The sequence below is a fragment of the Gasterosteus aculeatus genome, chromosome 4 (genome assembly GCF_964276395.1).
Source record: "Gasterosteus aculeatus chromosome 4, fGasAcu3.hap1.1, whole genome shotgun sequence".
Taxonomy (NCBI): Eukaryota; Metazoa; Chordata; class Actinopteri; order Perciformes; family Gasterosteidae; genus Gasterosteus; species Gasterosteus aculeatus.
Genome location: NC_135691.1, coordinates 9482928 through 9503700, shown reverse-complemented (window position 1 = coordinate 9503700; position 20773 = coordinate 9482928). Strand labels below are relative to the sequence as shown.

The following is a 20773-nucleotide window of genomic DNA, read 5'->3' as shown; positions in this document are numbered from 1 at the left end:
CCGGTACCTCGCTCTTGGCCACGTTGGTGTTCACCACGAACATCGGCATGATTGCTCCTCTGGAGTGCGGTCTGCCTGAACTCTGTTCTGCAGCCTACGCAGACGGGTGAAAGCGCCTTCCTCTCTCCTGCAGAGTGTGGCACCACGTGACCAACGGAGCACAGCGCCTCCACGCCCCCCGGAAGACGGCTCGGGCGACGGGCTCAACGAAAAGGACAAACCAGATGGAAATAAAGGTTTATTATTTAAATAAAGGGAGTAATAATAATGTCCGCCACCCGTGTTTACATCTATTTCACAAAGAGGTGTTTTTTTATTTTATTTTTGGTTGTTTTTGTGGTGGTGCGGTAGATCTGTGTTTAGGAGAATTACGGTACGGCGCATGCGCAGTGTTCTCAAGCATCATGGAGCCCTCTGAAGGAGGCGAGAAGGAGCGGAGGCGGTGGGAGAGAAAGGGCAGAAGTTAGAAGGCGCTCCTCTATTGTCTCTATGCTGATGAGCGTTGGCTAAGCTTACCAGCGATTTGTGAAATCCTATAAAGTCTCCTTAAAGCACATTAACTCATTGATAAAACATCCTGTGCAATATAAAACACTAAAATACATAGCAAATAAATTGTGATTAAATGTTTTACATTTCATGGTGTACTTAGGCACAGTGAGTTTTTTTTCCATGTACTGTAAGATTGTGAGCAATCAGTAAAGCTTATAAACATGTTCCACTGTATCAAGCAACACAAGTCAAACCATAGATTCCCTTAGCAGAAACGTGTCATGTGTTATTCAAGAAGGGGCCTGCTAGTGTGCTCGTCTCGGGACAATTTGTCTACACTAGGGGATTTCCGCAATGAGTCTAATAAAAACAAAACAAAAACATTGCTTGTGGTTTCACTCTCTCAGACAATCAAGGACCACATTGGTTTATTCATAGTCAACAGTGTTTTTATTGCATTTCAAATCAAACAAAGTTTCAGTGCAAAACTGAAGGTTCCAGCTAAGTGCTTTAAAGATTAACATATGGTACATTGGCCCTGCAATAACATGTCTTTGCCTCTTCCCTTGACTGTCGGTTTTAACTACGCTCATACATAGAGGGAATACTGGAATCTTCAATGCCTGTCGGTTAACCTGCTTCTCATCCGAAAGTAGTGTTGTTCCAGGCCACATTGGCTGCATCCATGTCTACAAAGTTAATGTAAATCCTGAAATAGACACAAAGAGAAATAGGTTAATGAGATTGAACATTAACGTTGAGCAAGTTTTGTGAGGCACTGGGAGATTAAAGTCGTTGGGTCTCAGTCACCATATTATACTTGACTTATCACACGGGTGCGGTTGCTGGGTGTGTGTTTGCTACCTGTCAGGAGAGATGCTCAGGTGTTTGTTGAGCAGTCCACACAGGAGCTTGGAGTATTGCTTGTTGTGAGCTCCGCTGATCTTGCCAATACTGTGGAGGGAGCAGACTGCGCAGGGGTCTCCCTTTCCCCCGAACATCATCATTTGTTCAGGGTTAATAAGCACAGCAATATACTGTTACATGAAAGACAGAAACACAAAAGAGGAGGTCAGGACACAATTATACCCACTTTAATCACCAACTGAATATTATTTAAAGCATCTTCAAAAATACACAAGAAATGAAGCCAGAAACAACATTCAGTGACCAGCTACAATTGAAACCACTTTCTTTGTGTGCAATCTATTTGGTCTGACGTTGGATATTTAAAGTTAAACCTGGTGTGTAGAAGTGACATAGATTAATGACACAAAAATTACAAAAAAAATGTATATTTTGGAAAAATATGTTCAAGTCCTGATCAGAAAGCAGCTGATCAATCATCTACCCATGCTAACACTACAATAAATAGTCACGTTTACTTGATCGCATGTGAAGTTAGCTTTGCTCAAACAATGAACAACCTCCACTATTATCTACAGTTAAATGGTCATCAGGCTTCAAGCGTCGGTCGTTTAAGCCCCCAGCAGAGAAAATAACACAGCAAACTGACCCATACAGGACACAATGAGCCTTTAGCTGCATGGTGGACGCTCGGGTTCTGCAGGGATGGCCTCGCATTACCTGTGCAGGTTTGCCCATAGCCTTGGCCAGCTCCTCGGTCGCCTCGGACAGCAGAGACGCGGGCACGTCGCTTTTGGCCACGTTGGTGTTCACCACGAACATCGGCATGATTGCTCCTTCTGGTTTCCCCCCCGTAGCGTCTCTGTCACGCGGAGCTGCAAGAAGCTCTGGCTCAACTCAGCTAACTACGGACTGAAGTCACGTGACACGTGTCTTCCTCGCTTGTATAGCCTCCACGTGACTGACCACAGCGCCCCCACTCGTCCTGGAAGACACCTCTAAAAGACACAGAAGACATAGAAGCGGAATACAAGCATATTCAGGGTTTGTCATTTCCTTCCAAAAAATAAAGCTCGCCTCCACTATACAATAGTACAGTAATACATTCAGTACAAATCAAGTTTATTAGGGAACGACTTTATTTTCCCGGCGCGGTGCTTCCAGCGTGTCGGCTAATTACGGTACTGCGCATGCGCAGAGCTCTCCAGCATCATCGAACAGTGCTGAAGGAGGCGAGGAGGAGCAGAGAGAGAAAAGAGAGAGAGAGAGGGAGAGAGAGGGGGAGGAAGAAGAAGAAGTTAGATGGTGCTTTCCTTTGTCACCGAGTCTCCGTGCTTATGACCCTCGATCGAGCTCACCCGCGATCCGTGATCTCGTTCAGCCCGCTGTTGTGTCGCGTCTGACTAACCCGTCCGGATTCCACCCGGGAAACGGTACGTACACACGGCTAAATTAGCCGCGGCTGCTAGCCCGACCCCTCGGGAGCCGTCGGTGCTCCTCTCGTGGAGAGTTGCGCTGCGTGTTCCCGTGTTTACGCGTTCACCGGCGCATAACGCGGTGTAAACACACGGCCGGTACCGTATTTAATTAACGGACAGCAGGGGTGCGGTAACGTTAACGGCAATGCCACCGGGCGCATGAACTGTCACGCTCGTGTTGTCGGTATTGTGTGTAGCTGCTAGCTAACGCATGAAGTTCATATTTGTAACGTTAACTGACATCGGCGATAAGGACGTGCGGCGGTTGTAACTGACGTCACGTATCGGGACCGACGGTGGGAAAGTTTTGTGATCGGCGCAGGTTTGAGGGGGGCGGGGAAGTAAACTCATGACATGTTATGGATCCATCGTCAGGTCCGACCCGCCTTCCACGATGATGGAGGAGTCGGTGTCCACGTTCGAGACGCATCTAACGGCCGTCATGGACAGTCTGATCCGAGCGTCGGTGTGCGAGGTCACCAAGCTGTTCCAGGACATGGTCAACGACTACCTGGTGGAGATCTCCCTCAACCGGAAGGAGAACGACGCTCTCAAGCAGCGGCTGAGGCTCACCGAGAACAAGCTGAGGACCGAGCGCAAGTACGGGATGGGCTGGGCGGCCACCCGCCGCAACGCCGGCCTGGCGGCCGCGGCGGCGACGGAGGACGGAGCCGCGGGGCGGCAGAAGCGGAAGGTCGAGGGGCCCCGTAAGTGTTCCCTGAGGATGGCGGGTTTTTTGTTGTTGTTGTTTTTAACGCCCAAAGAAGGATGCTTTACGTCGCCTTGCGTCTGTGTCACGTGTCTCTACATTTAAAAAGGCCACCTCTGGGTGAACGATGGGAGAAACATGGCTGAGTCTGTGCACTCGGGAGCTTATGTGGAGACGCACTTGTTTTGTTGGAAACCATCTGGCAAGAGCTGATCTCCCTCCCTCCTTCCTCTCTCTCTCTCCCTCCCTTCCTCCTCCGCCTCCTCTTCATGTCCGCTCCCTCTGTCCTCCACCTCCCCCTCTCCTCTGCATTCTGTCCCTCCCACTCCTCTGTGCATTTGCTCGCTCTCTCTCCCTCTCCCTCCCCTTCCTGCATTGCTCCTCTCCCTCCCACCCACCTCCTCCCCTTCCCGCTCCTCTCTCCTTCACGCCTCCTCCTTTCCTCTCTCCCTGCCCCCACCTCCTTCTGCTCTGTTCTCTCCTTCGTCACGTTGCACACACACACACACACACCCGTCGCTCCTTCCCTCCCCCACCTCCTCCACTCCAATCCGCTCTCGCTCCTCTCCACCACCACCATAATTACATACTCCCTCTCCACGCCACTTCTCCTCTCCTCTTTTCCTCCTCAACCCTGCTCTTTCTCCTTCAACATGTCCTCTTTCTCCTCCTCTCCCCTGTTGCCCCCCGCCAACTCCACTTTTCCCTCTCGTCTCCTGCTCTTCTCCTCCCTTTCATGCGTTTTTTTCCTCTCCTTGCCGCTCTCTTGTCTGTCCTGCTACGCCCCCTCTCTCCCCACTCATTCATCATGCTCACTCCTCCTCCCCCTGCTCCTATTCCTCTCTCCCTTCCCCCCAAGCTCCCCTCTGCTCCTGTTCCCCCCTCTGCTTCTCCAATCCTCTCCCTCCTCCTTCTCATCTCCCACTTCTCCACCCTCTTCTCTCCTCCAACTCACTCCTGGCGTTCCAATCATCTCCTCCCACTTCTCCCCCCCCCCCCTTCATATTCTATTATATCTCCTTCCTGTCTCCCGGTGGCCCCCCTCTCTCCTACCTCCTCCCTCCTGCTCTCCTTCCTCTTTCACCTACCTCCCACCATTCGCTCATCTTCCTCTCTTCTCCACAGGAGGCAAGTCAAAGAAGGGCCCGGCAGCAGTCTATGGAAAAGGCTGGCCTGGAGGTGTGTGGGAGGAAAGAGGAGGAGGAGGAGTTGGTGGTGGAGGAGGAGGAGCAGGAAGAAGAAGAAGAAGGGCAGGAGCTGTGGGGATGGTGGCAGGACCAGGAGGAAGAGGAAGAGGAAGAGGGGGGAAGGAGGCCAGGGAGATGTACCTCATCCAGTTCCCCGGGGATGAAGCAGACGAGGGAGGGATGATGGAGGACGAGGAAGGGGAGGGCAGCCTCAGCGGTGAGGGGGAGGAGACTGCCAACATCAAAGAGGAGGTGAGGGAGTCAGATTTTCTCAGAGGAGGAGGAGGAGGAGGAGAAAGTGGCACAGCATCTCTGCACTGCTCAGCAGCTCGTTGTAGAATGACAAAGAACGCAGTCAGAAAAAGGAAAGATAACAGAGAATTGTTCCTGTATTTTTCAGCCATGAAATGACTGCAGAGATGTGGATGAAGACTATTGATTTGATATTTATCCCCCAGAGGAGCCTGTTGAGGAGCGCTCTCCACATCTCAAGTGCTGCCAGCTTTTAGGTAGAAATACTACTGTAGAGGTGAAAAGCTGTTTGCTATTCCACCACGTGACCCAAGTGGCAGGACACACATCCACTCTTCACTTATTACTATTCAGAGAGTGCAGAATGTGTTATTAGCCTCCCTGTGACGGCATTACACGGTCTCTTACATAAAGTGCCTGGGTGTAGATATAACCAATGATAATGTTGTAAACATAGGACTTTGTAAGTTAAAGAACCGTTTTGGGGAAAACTTATACTACCTGTTCGTGAGTCACTCCCCCAGTAACTATGCTCCCTGTGCTCTCAATGCAGTTTGCACAAACAGAGGCTTATCAACCCGCCTCCCTCCAGCTAATCAGGGAGGCTTTGAAGATGGACCCACCCATCCAGAACCTCCACGCGTGCTCCAGAGCCCAAAGCAAAGGTAAGGAGAGGAAATGTTCGTGGAATAGTTTGAAAGATGGTGGAAATGATAGCTCACGCTAGCTCCATCTCCTCCTCCTACCTTTTGTCTCCCCCCAGGGGACCTGTCGGATCGTCCCTCGAGCCTTCATTCAGGAGCGAGAGACGAGGACTGGGAGTCGGACTCCGCCGAGCCGTCGGAGGGGGGCATGACCATGGACGAGCTGAGGGGTCTGGAGTCTGCACTGAGGGCCGAGAGAGGCCGCGAACAGGCCGCCCTGACGACTCCCGAGCCCGTCAGCCCCGACTCGGAGGCAGAGCAAGGCAGCGAGGGAAGCCTGGCGCCCAAGTACATCGGTCTTGACGGAATGGAGCAGGACGAAGAGCTGGAGCCACCCACCCTGCAGAGGGAGGAGCAGACCGGGCGAGGACGGGCGAAGGACGTGGAGATGGCCGCAGGGGAGCCGAGGTCGGGCTGGTCGAAGAGGTCAAGGGAGGACGACTCTGCCGCCTCCGTGTCAGGCGAGGACGCGGCGGAGCAGGGCGAGCCGGCGCACCTGCCCCACCTGTGTGCTCCGGGAAGCGTCGGCGAGAGCGTAGGGGAGGAGGAGGGCGGCGGGGACCTGCTCCATTTCTGCCCGCAGTGCGGAGGAGGCTTCACCTCACAGGCGGAGCGCGAGGAGCACCCCTGTCCACTGGGAGAATCCCATTTGCAGGACAGCGGGGAGGACGTCCTCCACCCGTGTGCCCACTGCGGCACCACGTTCAGCCACGCCTGGGCCCTCAAGAACCACGAGTGCGCGTGCGCCGCCGAGAGGCCGCACTGCTGCGAGATCTGCGGGAAGCGCTTCACGCACTCGCGCTCTCTGGAGCGGCATCAGCTGGTGCACACGGGCGAGAGGCCGCACCGGTGCCCTCAATGCGGACGCAGCTTCAGCCGCCTGGGCAACCTGGAGCGACACCAGCGGATTCACACCGGCGAGCGTCCGTACGGGTGCGAGGCGTGCGGGAAGCGCTTCAGCCGCGTGGAGTACTTAAAGAGACACCAGCTCATACACACCAGTGAGAAGGCGGCGCTCCAGTGCTCCAACTGCGGGAGCGGCTTTAGTGACCTGGAGCAACTGAAGAACCACCAGTGTTTTTAAGAGCCTCTCCTCTAAACGTCCCACAGAACTGGAAAGAAAAGGCGGGGGGGGGTTTTAATTGAATGTGGTAGAGCTCATGGATTGATGCCAGTCAATGGTGGATGCTCATGCTATTCTCAGTGATCGGAGCACGTTCGGACTTTAAAACGAAGAAGCAGATACACGTGTGGACAATTTGTGTTGAGTAAATGTAGAAGGCAAATGGCAAATTAACAGGAAGTCAGTTTATACTTGGTGTTTCTCTATTTTTTTCTTCTACAGCCTTTTTTGATTTGAGGTGTACAAAGCTTGTAATTATTTATATGACCGAGTCGTACATTTGTCATTTTTATCAAAAAGCCTCTCAAATATGGCAACTGGTGCCCTTGTTTTTTGCCAGACAATAAAATAGACAGCTTGGTATTTTATGTTTCGTGTTTTGGCCATATCATTACGAAATAAATATTTCAATTTATCACAAGGCCTTTTATCCATTTCAGTGTTTTATTTTTTATTGGAAAATCATGGTGTTGTCTTCACATTATCCACCATTTGACAAGACAACATTTACCATTGACTTAGTAAATAAATGTTGAAGGAGTCGGACTAGACACTGTACTAATAACACATATCAAGCTGCTATGAAAGATGAACTGTATGCAGTTAACTGGGGCGTCTCACCCTTTATTACTCAGTGCCATTTAAACAGACTGATTGGGGATGAAGGGGGGATGTCTTCTAACTGGAGAGTTGGCCTCATAGGCTTCAGTTGTCGTCTGATGCATGCTGGGATTGAGATGGCCCTTCCTGAGAGTCCCGACACACTGCCTGGCTCTTGCTAACCAGTGGAAACTGGATTTGAGAATGTGGGTTACTGAGCACAACAAAAACAATACAGGAAACACAAACTCTGTGTTGAATGTGAAGCTTCAGCCAGCAGCTCGTAAGCTCAGCGTAACGTCCAAATGTCCGCGCTAAAACTCCATTTAACTTGATTTATATTTTTACAACCTTTTAGGGTAAAAGCAACAACTCTCGGATTCACGTCGGCTCTTTTCTGGCCGGTGGCTTTGTGGAGTCTTTATACAGGTTAGTCAAACTAAATATATAACATGCTAATGTTAGTTCTAGACCACTGGACAACTTACTGGGTCGTGGAAGTCAAAAGAAATGATCTAACAAAACAAAAGTGTCCTCAATATTTCATATAGACCCCATTAAGCAAACCAAAATTCCAGTGTCCCCAAGAGCTTTAAACTACTACTACTACTAATCAACTGACATCATTAGGGACTTTAATCTTTTACGTCATAATTGTGTTTTCCAGTTTAGTGCATACATGTAATATAGTCTTGAATCTATTTGTGTTTATTTAAATGATCACACAGCAGCCTTGAGCCTTATATAGTTTGATGGATGGTTCATCCAGCCTATCAGGGTGGTTAATTAAAAGAAAACCTCCTGACAAAAATCATATTGGACAGTTTGTCCCTAAAGTTACTTATTACTCAGACAGTAATTTGTACTTTACACACCCTGCTGGTACATACAGAGAGTACATTTTATTTGGAAGTGTTTGCATGTGTATAAAGAAAGTGGATACTTCAACAGAAAATCAATATTCATTTTGTTTAATAAGAAGGCTCTTCACCTATTTATTGTCTTCTTCGATTAGTAAAATCACAGGGTCAGTTGTTACAGGATGACACAACATAACAGGGAAAAACATAATTTGAAATAATAAAATCATTGAAAAAGTGTATTTCCTTTCCTGATTAGAACGGTCTTTCAAGTAATTAAAGAAGAAAAGATGTGCTGCACATGGTGAATACAGCAGCGCACACCCACCACAGAGACATTTACTGATTGCACTGTCCATTGAACAGAGTGATGGTCCCATTCAGCCTCTGTCTCAGGATGTCCTCCAGCTCCCCTAAGGACATGCGCTTCACATCGTAGCCCTTCTTCGAAATGGTACCATTGACAAACTCGTTTGTACTGTTATGATCATTCCTTCCCACTGCAGCATAAGTGGGGAAGGCGTTCCGGTCGGGCGTGTCAAGTTTGGACTTGAAGGACGTGCAGCAGTAGGCAGACCACATGTACTCAGGGACAGACACCCTGTGTTTCATCAAGTGCTGATCGGGGTTGTCCGGCCCGTACGGCATGACTCCGGTGATCACATACATAATCCCGTTGCAGTATTTTTTGAATTGTTTTAAAACCTCCTGCTCCAGTTTTTCCCACGGCCCGCTGTTGGAGCCCTTTTGCTGTGGGACAATGTTAGTCAGTGTAAAGGTGGCGTCGCGGTCTTGTTCTATCTTCTGGTGCATGCTTGGATTGAGATGGCCTCTGGTGAAGTTGGAGTTCTTGTAGTCCTCATCCATCGCCTGGCTCTCCTTCAAATTCTGGTCCACAGGGGTATCAATCGGGTCTTGCATCTCGTCGCTGCTGTTTGTGGGATACGCCAACTGAATGACCGACAGACAGAAGGATACAACTTCTTTTACTTTGTTCTTCTAATTCATCAGAAAACAATAGTTGGGCGTGTGACCGATTCACTCATGAAGTTTGAAAATAAATTACAAACACAACTTACGATTTCCACTTTCCTTTCTCTGTTACTTCACCGAAGAAAAGATCATGTTTGTCACAATCACACATTGACCACGAGAATACTTTTTACCAGAAACTAATAATGTTCTCTGTCATATTGTTGTCTTAACATGTTGAATTCCAAATAACTCTACAAGGGAATGCCAATATTTGCATTATGATATTTTATTTCTTATGAGTTATTAAGACACACCTTACTCTAACTAACTTACTCTGTTTTAGTCAGGGCAACTTGTGCTGCATTAAACTAATGACCGATACATTGCAAAACTCTATCTGCCTGAAAGTTGTAACAATAAAGACTTTGCAGAGGTTTTGTTTCACTTGGGGGAGATAGATTTGAATTCCATTTCTTTTCATTTCACTCCTTAACACACATAGAATAAACTAAAAACTGGACTTATAGATATAAATAAAACTGAACAAAGTAATGTTAAACGGCTTACAGTCTTAAAAGAAGGTCTCTTTTGTCCTACTCACCTGAGGTTCAAACATCCAGGTAGATTTGGGCCGCTTGCCATCTGGATGACTGAGTATGTACGCAGAGTACAGCGGTGAACGATGCTCACGGTGATACAGGCTCGCAAAGCGGTACTGGTTTTGGTAGCGCTGGCATATTGGCTGGTACCCCTCTGCTGGGATACCTGCGGGTGGAGTTTCCTTATAGAAGAAATCAAGGCACTGGGAGAAGTCCTTGCTGATCTTTCCCAGGACCAGGCCACCAAACCAGGGTAAGAGGAGAAGCAGAGCTCCCATGGAGCATTGCAGCATCTTCTTGTGTGACATTCTACACAGACAGAGCAGCAGGTTATGCAGACAGAGCTCCAGAGTTCAAGAGAACCGATGTCTCCTTTGCGTCCTTTCAGGGTCTGTAGTGTTGGTGTTTGAGGGTTGCTTTTATATATACAGAAAGCAGCAGTCCTGTGGGCGGGTGTAATCCACCCCCCCAACCCCTATCAAACTTCGCCCCACTTTTCATCATTTCCCTATGTTTGAACTGCCTTCAAAGCAGATCCATAAAAGGTTACACTTCTTGTTAAAGAGTACCTCCTCTATGCCCACGTGTATTTTCATGATATTTTACTCCAATCTAGTCAGTCAAAGTCAAAGTCAATAAAAATTAAATGTTATTCATTTTTGAACTGTCTTTATCCTTAATGTGTATTTAATGTTGATTCTTAATAGGATCAACTTTAAATACACATTTTTTAAAGTCAACAAATACCTTTGAAAAAAGTTGAACTAACTCAAAGTGTCCCTTTCCTGCCAGGAGGGGGCGTTATCGAAACAACTCTGTGTCAACTTGTTGTCCCATTTAATTAAGAAAAGAATCTGTTTTATTTCCCATATATTTCCCGCATGCGTATACGTACTAATTTAATTTCGGTTACATGTGCTCTCAACATACACACACAGTTCATACAAAAAACAGGAATATATAATATAATTTAATTAGAATAAAATATAACAGAAAATAGTTATTTAACAACTATATATTCAAAAGTACACATTTAGTTGACTTCATTTTTAACAAGTTTTCTCCATGGTCCGAAGGGTCTGCAGTGACCTTTCCTGCCCATTTCCTCGACCTTCAGATGTTGGAACCTGCCGTTCTGAAAAGAAACCGTCCACCGACCACTTTTTCGCACTTGGCGGCGCCCCACACATCCTCCAGTGTTTCTGCAGAGTGCCGTTCATTTCATGCTCAAATAAACCAGGTAAGACTGTTTTTATTCTTCACTAGTTAGCCAGCGAACCTGCTTTTTAATGAAAAGATCAACATTAACATTTTCACAACGTAACAGACTACTCTCGTGTTCATAACTTCATGTGTATTGTAGGATATCATAAACTGATAATCCACTTTCCATTAATTATGTAATCAATAAAGAAATGCATATTGTGTAACACTGGTGTACAATTGGGTTTCTGAAGAAGTTATGTAAATCAAAAAGAAATGATGTATTGCCAATGTACAACTGTAATTTTAAAACTAATTAATTGAGAATGAGACTGCATGAATATTATTGTATTAAATGTAATGTAATCAGCTAATGCATTCCTTTGTGAGGAGCCGGACAGCTTGCTGAACTGTCTGGCAAGACTAATGTCAATGTTTTAGAAAAATTGGCTTAAATTGTATTGTTAACAGAATGGGAAGTGAAAAAATTAGAACTTTAAAAAGGGAGTAGTGTATGTTTGTTTTTCTGTGGAGTACAACAACATCAACTTGGTATACAGTAGTCACAAAGGTTGAAGGTGACGTTGGAACAGTCCGCTCAAGTCCAACAACAACAACGAGCAACAGATTGTCCTGTGTGATGTATCTCAACAGCATTCCCCTTTTGTTGGGCTCATCTATGCTCTGTGTGCTTTGACTAAATGCCAGTGGTGTATGTGTTGACCAAATGCGGTCAAAAAGGTTTCTAAAGACCAATGTGCAGTTTGCAGTTGTCTTGTTACAGACAATACAATAGTTGTTCCTGTCCATTCCTAATAAAGACAAAAAAAGTAATATTTGAAGAAAAGCCACATGTTGTTGGTTTATTTCTTTCTTGGTCAGTTCATGTAGTTACTACGAGTGAAGACAAATGAGGCATTTTATAGATTTGTTAGAGGAAAACCAACTATTACAGAAATACTTACCAGGTTGTTCCTGATTTGCTCTTTGAATTTTGAAATTCAATTATATTGTTTTGCAAGCAGCGGTTTCCTTGTTACAAGCAGATGTTTACTTATTAAACGCTTCAAGTTCATATATGTTTAAATACAGTTCTTTGAGTTTTCCAGCCAAAGCGGTGTAGCCTTTTAATTTTAAAAATGGAGGCAGCGTGGCAGAGGATTTGAATATACTTTTCAGTGAAATTTAGTAACAAAGTTAAAAATTGAGAAAAATTTAAATAGTTACGCAACTAGCTGGAAGGCTATTTTGAGTATACTCAACATAAAATGTTCAGTGCTGATGATGGATGTTTTCAATCTAAAATAACAACATTCGGCTGAATTTTTGATAACCCCCACCAGGCTCCAAATCTTGAACACGTATTCTTACAAGTTCATCCAATTTAATATTATAAGTGTTCTGAACTTAAGTACCGGAGTAGATGAGACTATCAAATGCAAATATTTTTGAGTACTGTTAACCCACGTGTATTAGTAGGTCAGAATAATAATGTTAAGTTTGACAAACTTAGGATAGCACTTGGAGCAAACTTCTTACCACGAGTTGACACAACACATTATCCATTTTTGAATACTCAAAAAAAAACAGCTCATTACCACCTCACTGGGCCACTCTGTTGCCTGACAAATTCCTAACAAGACCAACCCCAGCAGCCATGCTCGCCCGGATGAATCACCTGCATGTGCCCTGTAACCCAACTTCTTGTAGGCCTTTAGAATGCTTTGTTTTAATTATGGCTGTCAATAAAAACTAATCTATGCGATTAATATGGCCAAGATTAATGAAACAAAATATTTTAACCTAGTTAACTAACCTTTGTTACTTCCTGTTTATTTCCGTTGAGCGCGGAAACAAAGCAGCCCGCTTGCTCCAGTCAGTTACATCGGAGAAAGCAAGACGGTAGCTGAAAATGTTCCGCCCAGTGGAATTCTGCCTGATCAAAGATCATCAAATGTGTGTAGTTTTGGGTTTGAAATAACATTAACAATAAAACAGTGTCTAAAATATAGGTTTTCTAAAGTGATTACTCATTAGTCTTTAGAAAAAGAAAAAAAACATTCTGGAAGGATTACAGGTACAAGAACCCAAAAGTACAACTCGGAAACCGAAATCCAATCAAAGTTCTTTACTAGTTCAATCAGGGTCAAAACCGGGATATCAATCCAAAAGGCAAACAAATCCAGAGGGGCAGGCAGGGAATCCCTAGGAGACAAGGTGGGGTTCACAACCAGGATGGAAATCAGACGGGCGAACAAATCCAAAAAGGGGCAGGCAGTGAATTCATGGTCAAAAAGGCAGGCTAAGTCAGAACAGGATATCAGGTTAATTGAGAAAAGCTGGAAAACTTGGCTTACACACAAGACAATCTGGCAGAGGGCAAGTGTGGGGACGTAAATAGTGAGGGACTAATGAGGGAATGGCCTCAGGACCAGGTGAAGAGAATGAAATATGATTTATTGTTGATGACAAGATCTGGAATGATAGTAGAGTTAATTGACAAGCAGGCAGGGGGTGAAAAAACTAATACAATGGTGAATTTGTGACACATTCAATAAATAAATAAAAAATAAAAATAAATAAAACAACTTTGTAACGACAACAACCTTCATTAATCGCCATTAATTGAGGTTTTTGAATTTCAAAATGTGCGATTAATTAGTTATTTTTTATTATCTATTCACAGCCCCAGTTTTAATTAAACAGCTGGATTCCCCTGGTCCGTTGTAAGTCAGCTTCTAGGCGTCAGGTAACCCAACCCACTGGCCCCGCAGACAAGCACCATAGCTGGGGTATTCCGCGAGAAGAACCCAGAGCGGGGAGAGGAGGGCGAAGTTCCCCCCAGCACCTCGGGAATTGTTTGTGTCACTACAGTGGGCGCCTCGTGGAACTCCAGGTCCAGGGATCTGAACCTGACTCCCTTTCGATCTGCCGGGGGCGACGTAGACCATCGCACCGCTCTTAGAAACGGTGCTCGCCCATCTCTTAGGACCGACTGACCCATGTTCAACTCATGTTTCCCTGCCGAACACTTCTCCAATTCAGCCCTCAAAGTTCTTGTTTGAATATTTGCTACTACCACTAGAGCTGCCCTAGACTTCCATACTCACCACGTAGTAGCCCTTGCGGCCAGGTAGGGGCCTAAGAAGCCTGTAATGGAAAAAAATATGTTATAACATAGTCTTATGCTAAAAGGGTGATAAGTGTCTGTATTGAAGTTTCTGTTGTGGTTGTGTATGCTCGGAAAAAGGAAACTGCCACCCAATCTTGAACTTCACCCGAAATGTCTCACCTGCTTTGCAAGTTTCACAACCTAGTTCCATTTGTATCAGCACAAATTTCCTGTCTCACTTGGTTCGCAAGTTTCATATCACCCGTGTGGTCTAGTGGTTAGGATTCAGTGCCACCGCGGTCCTCTATGTGTGTGTATAAAAGCTCAGTACTTTGACTGTTCGGAGACGCCATCTCCACACAGCACTGTAATACGCGCTAGTGTATTTGACCTCCTGCTTACAAGCAATAAATTGACTTTTACAACTTTGAGCATTCATCAAGACTCTGATTTGTTTCTAAGTTTATCTAATAAAAACATTCTCTTCTCCTGAACTAGTTTTATTGAAATATTCCACAACACGCTCCAACCTTTCCCAGGGCTAGAGGATTCGGCAGATGAGTTGTTACACTCCTCAGCGGATTTCGACTTCCATGGCCACTGTTGTTAGGGATTTAAGTAGAAGTGCACACCTAGTGGTAGAAATGATAATACATGTAGAAATGTTTAGTGTAGAATTGTAGTTTGTGTGATGTTAGATGTTAGTTATATTAACATGTTAGATGAAGTGAATTCAATTTGAATCAAACACAATTTATAGTCATGTAAATCATATAAACACACATTTTTTTATGTACACACCAACATTCTGTCACAATGTGATGTTAAAACTGTCACGGTGTGGTTCACTTCCTGTCTTATTTTGTAGTTTTCTGCCAGTCGTGTCCCCGGGTAACTTCACTTCCTGCCTTGTCCTGTCGTCCCCTGTGATTGTCTGATTGTTTCCACCTGTGTCCAATCACCTGCACCTCCTTAGTGTATTTAAGCAGTGCGTGTCTCTTGTCGCGTCATTGTCTATTGTTCTGGATGTTCCTGTCTACCGTCCTGGATGTTCCTCGCTTCCTGCCTGCCTTTTTCCCCCGGTACTTGTATGTGTTTTTGCCCGTTGGCCTTTTGCGTTTTGCCTTTTTGACTATTAAAGTCCTTTTTGTTTCCCGCAGACTCTACGTTTGAGTCCTGCCTTTTTCCCCACGCAACATCCCTGACAAAACCTGGGGACGGATGCTAGTTGCTGTCCTTTATGGATTTCTCCTCATTTTCTCCCCAAAGAGGGTTTTTGGGGAGTTTTTTCTCATGTCAGGTACTAGATGAGCAACTGAATGTAAGACAGCAGATTGAGACAAATGTCTTGAGTGTTGGACCACATGAACTGTATTAAACCGTATGATGTAGTGTGATGAACTGTGTGTCATTTATGATGTGTTGTAATTAAAGTGTACTAGTTATAAGGTGAAGTCAATGTTATATTCACTCATTGAGGCAAACCGCCAATGGTATTTACATTGAATGTGTTGGAATGCGAGTGCCAGAAAAGACAGGTTACAGCAGAAGATTCATACCTCGATGTGAAAGAGACAATCCAGGAGGAGACATGTTTGAAGTAGAAGCCAATGACATTCAAATGCACCCAAGAAGACACACCTCAGGAGATTTCAAAGGACCAGCGCGGGGAAAAGACTGTCAGGATTCTCCTGCAGCCGCTTTGATAAGTCACTTTAGACTTGGTCCGAGAATTCTCTATTTCGCGAAATATTTGACTATTCACATTGTATTTCATTTTGTAATTGTCTTCCTTTTCACTTTGTTTAGTTATTAAATATGTTTTTAAATTTGAGCAAGTCAACTCTTTTAATTCATCGTCCGGCTGGGACGAGAACAAAGGAGTGAGATCTCCCTCGTGGGCTTTCTGAACCTTTAACACTGTCCAGCTGTCTATATATCGACCGACCGCAGTCCGTTGTACTTGGTGTTTCTCTATATGCTCTTCTACAGCCATATTGATTTGAGGTGGTCTCATTTGTATGTACAAAGTTTGTACTTATTTATATTACATTTGTCGTTTTTATCAAAAAGGCGCTCACATGTTGCAACTGGTGCCCTTGTTTTTTGCCAGACAATGTAATTGACAGCTTGGTATTTTATATGTTTTGTGTTTTGGCCATATCATTAAGAAATAAATATTTCAATTTATCACAAGGCCTTTTATCCATTTCAGTGTTTATTTATTGTTTATTGGAATCGATTGATTGTTAGTAAACATTTCAAGATCACATTAACTTCCAACCTTCATTTGGCAAGACAACATTTAACATTTACTTACTAAATAAATGTTGAAGGAGTCTGACTATACACTGTATAACACATTTCAAGCCTGGCTATGAAAGATGAACTGTGTACAGGTATGTTAAGTGGAACGCCTCACGCTTTAGTACTCAGTGCTATTTAAACAGACTGATTGTCACACATTTGACCACAATCTAGTTTGGTTTCATCTCACCTGCATGTTTACTGTCACACATTTGACCACATCTCGCTCGTAAGCTCAGCGTAACGTCCATCAAATGTCCGCACCAAAACTTTCCATTGTTTTACATTTTCTTTTTTTCAACTGAAAGGTAAAAGCAACAGCTCTTGGATTCATGTCAGCTTTTTTTCTGGCTTTAATTAGCTCTAGACTTTGTGACCACTGGAGAACTGAATTGTGGAAGTCAAAAGGGCTCTAAGAAATTATGTAACAAAACAAAAGTGTCCTTAAACCTTTTCAGACCAAGACCAGTATATATAGTATTTAATATACATAGTGTATTAAAAATGTGACAATATTTTCATATTCACCCTTTTAAGCAAAGCTGGTTTACTAATCATGCCAAGTGGCCACCAGAATTCCAGTGTCCCCAAAAGCTTCAGGGTTCAAACTTTTTCAAAAAATGTGTTTGTGGAAGATGTGCGATTAAAATATAACCCACTAACATCATTAGGGACTTTACTCTTCTTATATCATGCCTTCTCTAAGAAATGCCTACCTAAATTTAGGAGCTTTAGGAGCTGTGGATGAGTAGATACCGCCACCTAGTGGAGAGCCAACAGGAGGGAAGACGCGCAGGATTGGTTCTTTTTATTGAGTTGATGTACCACGAGAGAACACGCTGGTTTCGCTTGAAGCTGAATTCCTCCTCGAAGAGCCTTCTTCCATGTGCAAGCTTAGGACATTATTTGTCTGTAAGTGCATGTGGCATTGGCTGGTACCCCTCTGCTCGGATACCTGTGGGTGGAGTATTATTATTAAAAAACCAAGGCACTGGGAGAAGTCCTTGCTGATCTCTCCCAGGACCAGGCCAACAAACCAGGGTAAGAGGAGAAGCAGAGCTCCCATGGAGCATTGCTTTAAAAGTGTATTTCCTTTCCCGATTAGAACGGTCATTCAAGTAATTAAAGAAGAAAAGATGTGCTGCACATGGTGAATACAGCAGCGCACACCCACCACAGAGACATTTCATACTGGCACTGTCCATTAAACAGAGCGATGGGCACATTCAGCCTCTGTCTCAGGATGTCCTCCAGCTCCTCTAAGGACATGCGCCTCACATCGTAGCCCCTCACAGAGGGTTTCGCCTTGACGTTAACTGGCACAAACTCCTCTCCACTGTTACGATCATTCCTTCCCACTGCAGCATACGTGGGGAAAAAGGGCTTCTCTTGCTCAGGAAGGTCGGATCTGACGAATGAGCAGCAGTAGGCGGACCACATGTACTCAGGGACAGACACCCTGTTGTTGATCCAGTGCGGTTCAGACTCGTACGGCATGACTCCAGTGATCACATGCATAGTCCCGTTGCAGAAGGTCTTGAATTTTCTTAAAACCTCCTGCTCCAGAACATTCCACGGTCCGGAGTTGGAGCCCTTTTGCTGTGGGACAATGTTAGTCAGTGTAAAGGTGGCTTTGCGGTCTTGTTTGGTCTTCTGGTGGAGGCTTGGATTGAGATGTCCTTTGGTGAAGTTGGAGTTCTTGTAGTCCTCATTCACCGCCTGGCTCTCCATCACATTCTGGTCCACGGGGGTAGAAAAGATTTGCATCTCTGAGCTGGCACGGGAAAACACCAACTGAATGACCGACAGAGAGAAGGACACAACTTTTTAAAACTTTGTTCTTCTAATTCTTTAGAAAACAATCTGCATGAAAGTTGTAACAATAAAGACTTTGCAGAGGTTTTGGTTTCACCCGAGGGAGATCGTTTTGAATGCTGTTTCTTTTCATTTGCCCACTCCTTAACACACTAATCCATATAATAAACTAAAAACTAGGTATGACAATAAACTGAATAAAGTAATGTTGAACTCCTGTGTCCTACTCACCTGAGGTTCAAACATCCAGGTAGAATTGGGCCGCTTGCCATCTGGATGACTGAGTATGTACGCAGAGTACAGAGGGGAACGATGCTCACGGTGATACAGGCTCGCAAAGCGGTACTGGTTTTGGTAGCGCTGGCATATTGGCTGGTACCCCTCTGCTGGGATACCTGCGGGTGGAGTTTCCTTATAGAAGAAATCAAGACACTGGGAGAAGTCCTTGCTGATCTCTCCCAGGACCAGGCCACCAAACCAGGGTAAGAGGAGAAGCAGAGCTCCCATGGAGCATTGCAGCATCTTCTTGTGCGACATTCTACACGGACAGAGCAGCAGGTTGTGCAGACAGAGCTCCAGAGTTCAAGAGAACCGATGTCTCCTTTGCGTCCTTCCAGAGTCTGTAGTGTTGGTGTTTGAGGGTTCCTCTCCACAGAAAGCAGCAGTCCTGCGGATGAGAGTAACCCCCCGCAATAGCGGCTGGTCCATAGAGGGCAAATGGGTGTGGCACCAACATGAGCGACGGAGGGGCAAAAAAACTATATATATTTGTTAACATATATGAGTATATGCCCTCCATTGTCACAATCTGTTGTATTTACTTTCCTATACATTATATCCAGTATTGTGTGTTAAGCGGTGGCCAATAGGATGCCCTTGAATGGACATGTGACCTAGGAGAGGTCAAGTGAATCTGCGTTCAATAAAGACGACTCAGTTCAAGTCAAACAGCCATGATGCTCCACTTGTGTTATTTGTACTTCCATAATATTCGGCCTAGCATTGGGTATGAACGCCGGGACCGTTGAGCGAACCATCTCTGCTAACAATATTAATATTTTGTTCTTTATTATATTAAAAATACAAATAGTCAATATGTGTGTTTTTGAAACGTGCTTTATTTACCCGGTATTATTTGTAAGTTAAGATATCTGCGCAAAATACATGCTTTTTCTGCGAGTCCTCTCCTGTCTGCATGTCTCAGCTCGGCCGGTCCCAAAGACGGAGGGTCTAAGCAGTTTAGCCAATCACTGATACAGTTAATTACATTATAATTTCAGCGTCCTAGAATCCTCCATCCGCCACTGGGCTATCATATCATATCTCAATACAGAATTATGTAAGTGTGTTTTTTATGAATTGTTGTACCTCCGGGCTAATAAATCCTTGCAGCCCTGTCGTGCAGCAGCCGCCAGGCCGCACCGGTGCCCTCAATGCGGACGCAGCTTCAGCCGCCCATGGGCAATCTGGAGCGACACCGGCGGATTCACACCGGCGAGCGTCCGTACGGGTGCGAGGCGTGCGGGAAGCGTGCGGGAAGCACCCCTCGCACCCAAAGCAACAAAGCTTGGATTTATGACGGCTCTTTTCTGGCCGGTGGCTTTGTGGGGTCTTTACACGGATGAGTCAAACTAAATATACAACATGCTAATTAATTAGTTCTAGACTTTGTAACCACTGGAAAAATTACTGGGTTGTGGAAGTCGAAAGGGCTCAAAGAAAGGATGTAACAACAGTTTCGGTTTCGTTATTAATTCATAGTTTTCCTTGAAGTTTATTACTGCTTTGGCTAACACCAGTACATAGTATTTAATATGCATAGTGTTAACGTTTCCTGCCTGTCTATCTTTTACCGTAGATGGAGATTGCAGATGAGACTAAGTTCTATGCTGCAGGGCCGAAGTATTTACCTGTTCGTAACTTCGGCGTTAATCCACTTTCCTTTCCTTCCTGTTGCTGATTAGCAAATAAATGCCCACTGTATTCTTTCTTGATGATTTATTATTTACACACTGGGTAACACAAGTTCTTCTGCGGTCGCTACATCCACAACATTCGTAAGCATCCCCGCTCCTTCTTCACCTCTCTCTCTCTCTCTCCCCCATACCCGGCCCGGACGTGCTGCTCTTAAAGGGGCCGCACCGTTTTACAACACTACCCCAGTCTGGATGGCAATTACCTAACTTGCACAACATGCAACAACTTGTAATTCAACCTTGCTCGTTTGCTTCCCACAGGTACGTATCACTCATTTGCAGAGTACATTCAGGATGGTCTGGGCAACCCGTCTTCCACCGTCCATTAGCGGGTGCAACAGTCATTGGCATAGTTATACAGTAAAAATTGGCAGTCCTTCGGTCCTGCGCCCTAGGGCACACATAGGGCGTGGGGCGCTACAATCCTTGGCAAGACATTCATGTATTCATGTCATTTACTAGTCATAACATCACCTATGCGACCAGAGAATGTAAGAGCAACTCAAAATAAAAT

At 45.1% G+C, this 20773-nt stretch overlaps 5 protein-coding genes across 9 annotated transcripts in view; 1 reads left to right on the top strand and 4 right to left on the bottom strand.

Moving 5' to 3' along the window:
* Window positions 1-174, bottom strand: part of LOC120817660 (macrophage migration inhibitory factor) — a 2177-nt gene extending 2003 nt beyond the window's left edge. Inside the window, exon 1 of the mRNA XM_040174087.2 lies at window positions 1-174. This exon is cut by the window's left edge and continues 59 nt beyond it. Coding sequence (XP_040030021.1) covers window positions 1-49 — 49 coding nt within the window. The 5' untranslated portion in view covers window positions 50-174.
* A 745-nt stretch (window positions 175-919) lies between these two features.
* On the bottom strand, window positions 920-2582 carry LOC120817659 (macrophage migration inhibitory factor). Of its 2 annotated transcripts, none has more exons than XM_078101183.1 (4): window positions 2473-2582; window positions 2080-2357; window positions 1357-1529; window positions 920-1201 (listed from the first exon to the last, which is right to left on the bottom strand). In XM_078101183.1, the coding sequence occupies exons 2-4, from the start codon at window positions 2185-2187 to the stop codon at window positions 1135-1137; spliced, it is 348 nt and encodes a 115-aa protein (XP_077957309.1). In that variant the 5' UTR covers window positions 2188-2357; window positions 2473-2582; the 3' UTR covers window positions 920-1134. The 2 variants fall into 2 exon arrangements, with proteins under 2 accessions (XP_077957309.1, XP_040030020.1); XM_040174086.2 differs by having other exon boundaries at window positions 2497-2582.
* Window positions 2556-7234, top strand: LOC120817657 (uncharacterized). 2 transcript variants are annotated; one of them, XM_040174085.2, is made up of 5 exons: window positions 2556-2792; window positions 3213-3544; window positions 4672-4985; window positions 5539-5650; window positions 5749-7234. In XM_040174085.2, exons 2-5 carry the CDS (start codon window positions 3232-3234, stop codon window positions 6771-6773), a joined length of 1764 nt encoding a protein of 587 aa, XP_040030019.2. In that variant the 5' UTR covers window positions 2556-2792; window positions 3213-3231; the 3' UTR covers window positions 6774-7234. The 2 variants fall into 2 exon arrangements, with proteins under 2 accessions (XP_040030019.2, XP_077957308.1); XM_078101182.1 differs by having other exon boundaries at window positions 2561-2792; window positions 4406-4725.
* A 1157-nt stretch (window positions 7235-8391) lies between these two features.
* LOC120817030 (endonuclease domain-containing 1 protein-like) lies at window positions 8392-10227 on the bottom strand. The gene is made up of 2 exons (XM_040172784.2): window positions 9849-10227; window positions 8392-9223 (listed from the first exon to the last, which is right to left on the bottom strand). Exons 1-2 carry the CDS (start codon window positions 10152-10154, stop codon window positions 8612-8614), a joined length of 918 nt encoding a protein of 305 aa, XP_040028718.2. The 5' UTR covers window positions 10155-10227; the 3' UTR covers window positions 8392-8611.
* Window positions 10228-16361: 6134 nt separating this feature from the next.
* On the bottom strand, window positions 16362-20408 carry LOC120818501 (endonuclease domain-containing 1 protein-like). Of its 3 annotated transcripts, none has more exons than XM_040175625.2 (3): window positions 20194-20408; window positions 18515-19041; window positions 16362-18262 (listed from the first exon to the last, which is right to left on the bottom strand). In XM_040175625.2, the coding sequence occupies exons 2-3, from the start codon at window positions 18818-18820 to the stop codon at window positions 17591-17593; spliced, it is 978 nt and encodes a 325-aa protein (XP_040031559.2). In that variant the 5' UTR covers window positions 18821-19041; window positions 20194-20408; the 3' UTR covers window positions 16362-17590. The 3 variants fall into 3 exon arrangements, with proteins under 3 accessions (XP_040031559.2, XP_040031558.2, XP_040031560.2); XM_040175624.2 differs by having other exon boundaries at window positions 18515-18982; XM_040175626.2 differs by having other exon boundaries at window positions 18515-18950.
* Window positions 20409-20773: the final 365 nt, after the last annotated feature.

Excerpts from the sequence above, each read along its gene's own strand:
- LOC120817659 (XM_078101183.1), bottom strand. The coding sequence starts at position 2,187 with ATGCCGATGTTCGTGGTGAACACCAACGTGGCCAAAAGCGACGTGCCC. Across the intron at positions 1,530-2,079 it reads CTATGGGCAAACCTGCACAG|TATATTGCTGTGCTTATTAA; the intron begins GTAATGCGAGGC and ends TTCATGTAACAG. Across the intron at positions 1,202-1,356 it reads CTGAGCATCTCTCCTGACAG|GATTTACATTAACTTTGTAG; the intron begins GTAGCAAACACA and ends TGTCTATTTCAG.
- LOC120817657 (XM_078101182.1), top strand. The coding sequence starts at position 3,232 with ATGATGGAGGAGTCGGTGTCCACGTTCGAGACGCATCTAACGGCCGTC. Across the intron at positions 3,545-4,405 it reads GCGGAAGGTCGAGGGGCCCC|CTCCCCTCTGCTCCTGTTCC; the intron begins GTAAGTGTTCCC and ends CTTCCCCCCAAG. Across the intron at positions 5,651-5,748 it reads CTCCAGAGCCCAAAGCAAAG|GGGACCTGTCGGATCGTCCC; the intron begins GTAAGGAGAGGA and ends GTCTCCCCCCAG.
- LOC120817030 (XM_040172784.2), bottom strand. The coding sequence starts at position 10,154 with ATGTCACACAAGAAGATGCTGCAATGCTCCATGGGAGCTCTGCTTCTC. Across the intron at positions 9,224-9,848 it reads CCTGGATGTTTGAACCTCAG|TTGGCGTATCCCACAAACAG; the intron begins GTGAGTAGGACA and ends TCGGTCATTCAG.
- LOC120818501 (XM_040175625.2), bottom strand. The coding sequence starts at position 18,820 with ATGTCGCACAAGAAGATGCTGCAATGCTCCATGGGAGCTCTGCTTCTC. Across the intron at positions 18,263-18,514 it reads CCTGGATGTTTGAACCTCAG|TTGGTGTTTTCCCGTGCCAG; the intron begins GTGAGTAGGACA and ends TCGGTCATTCAG.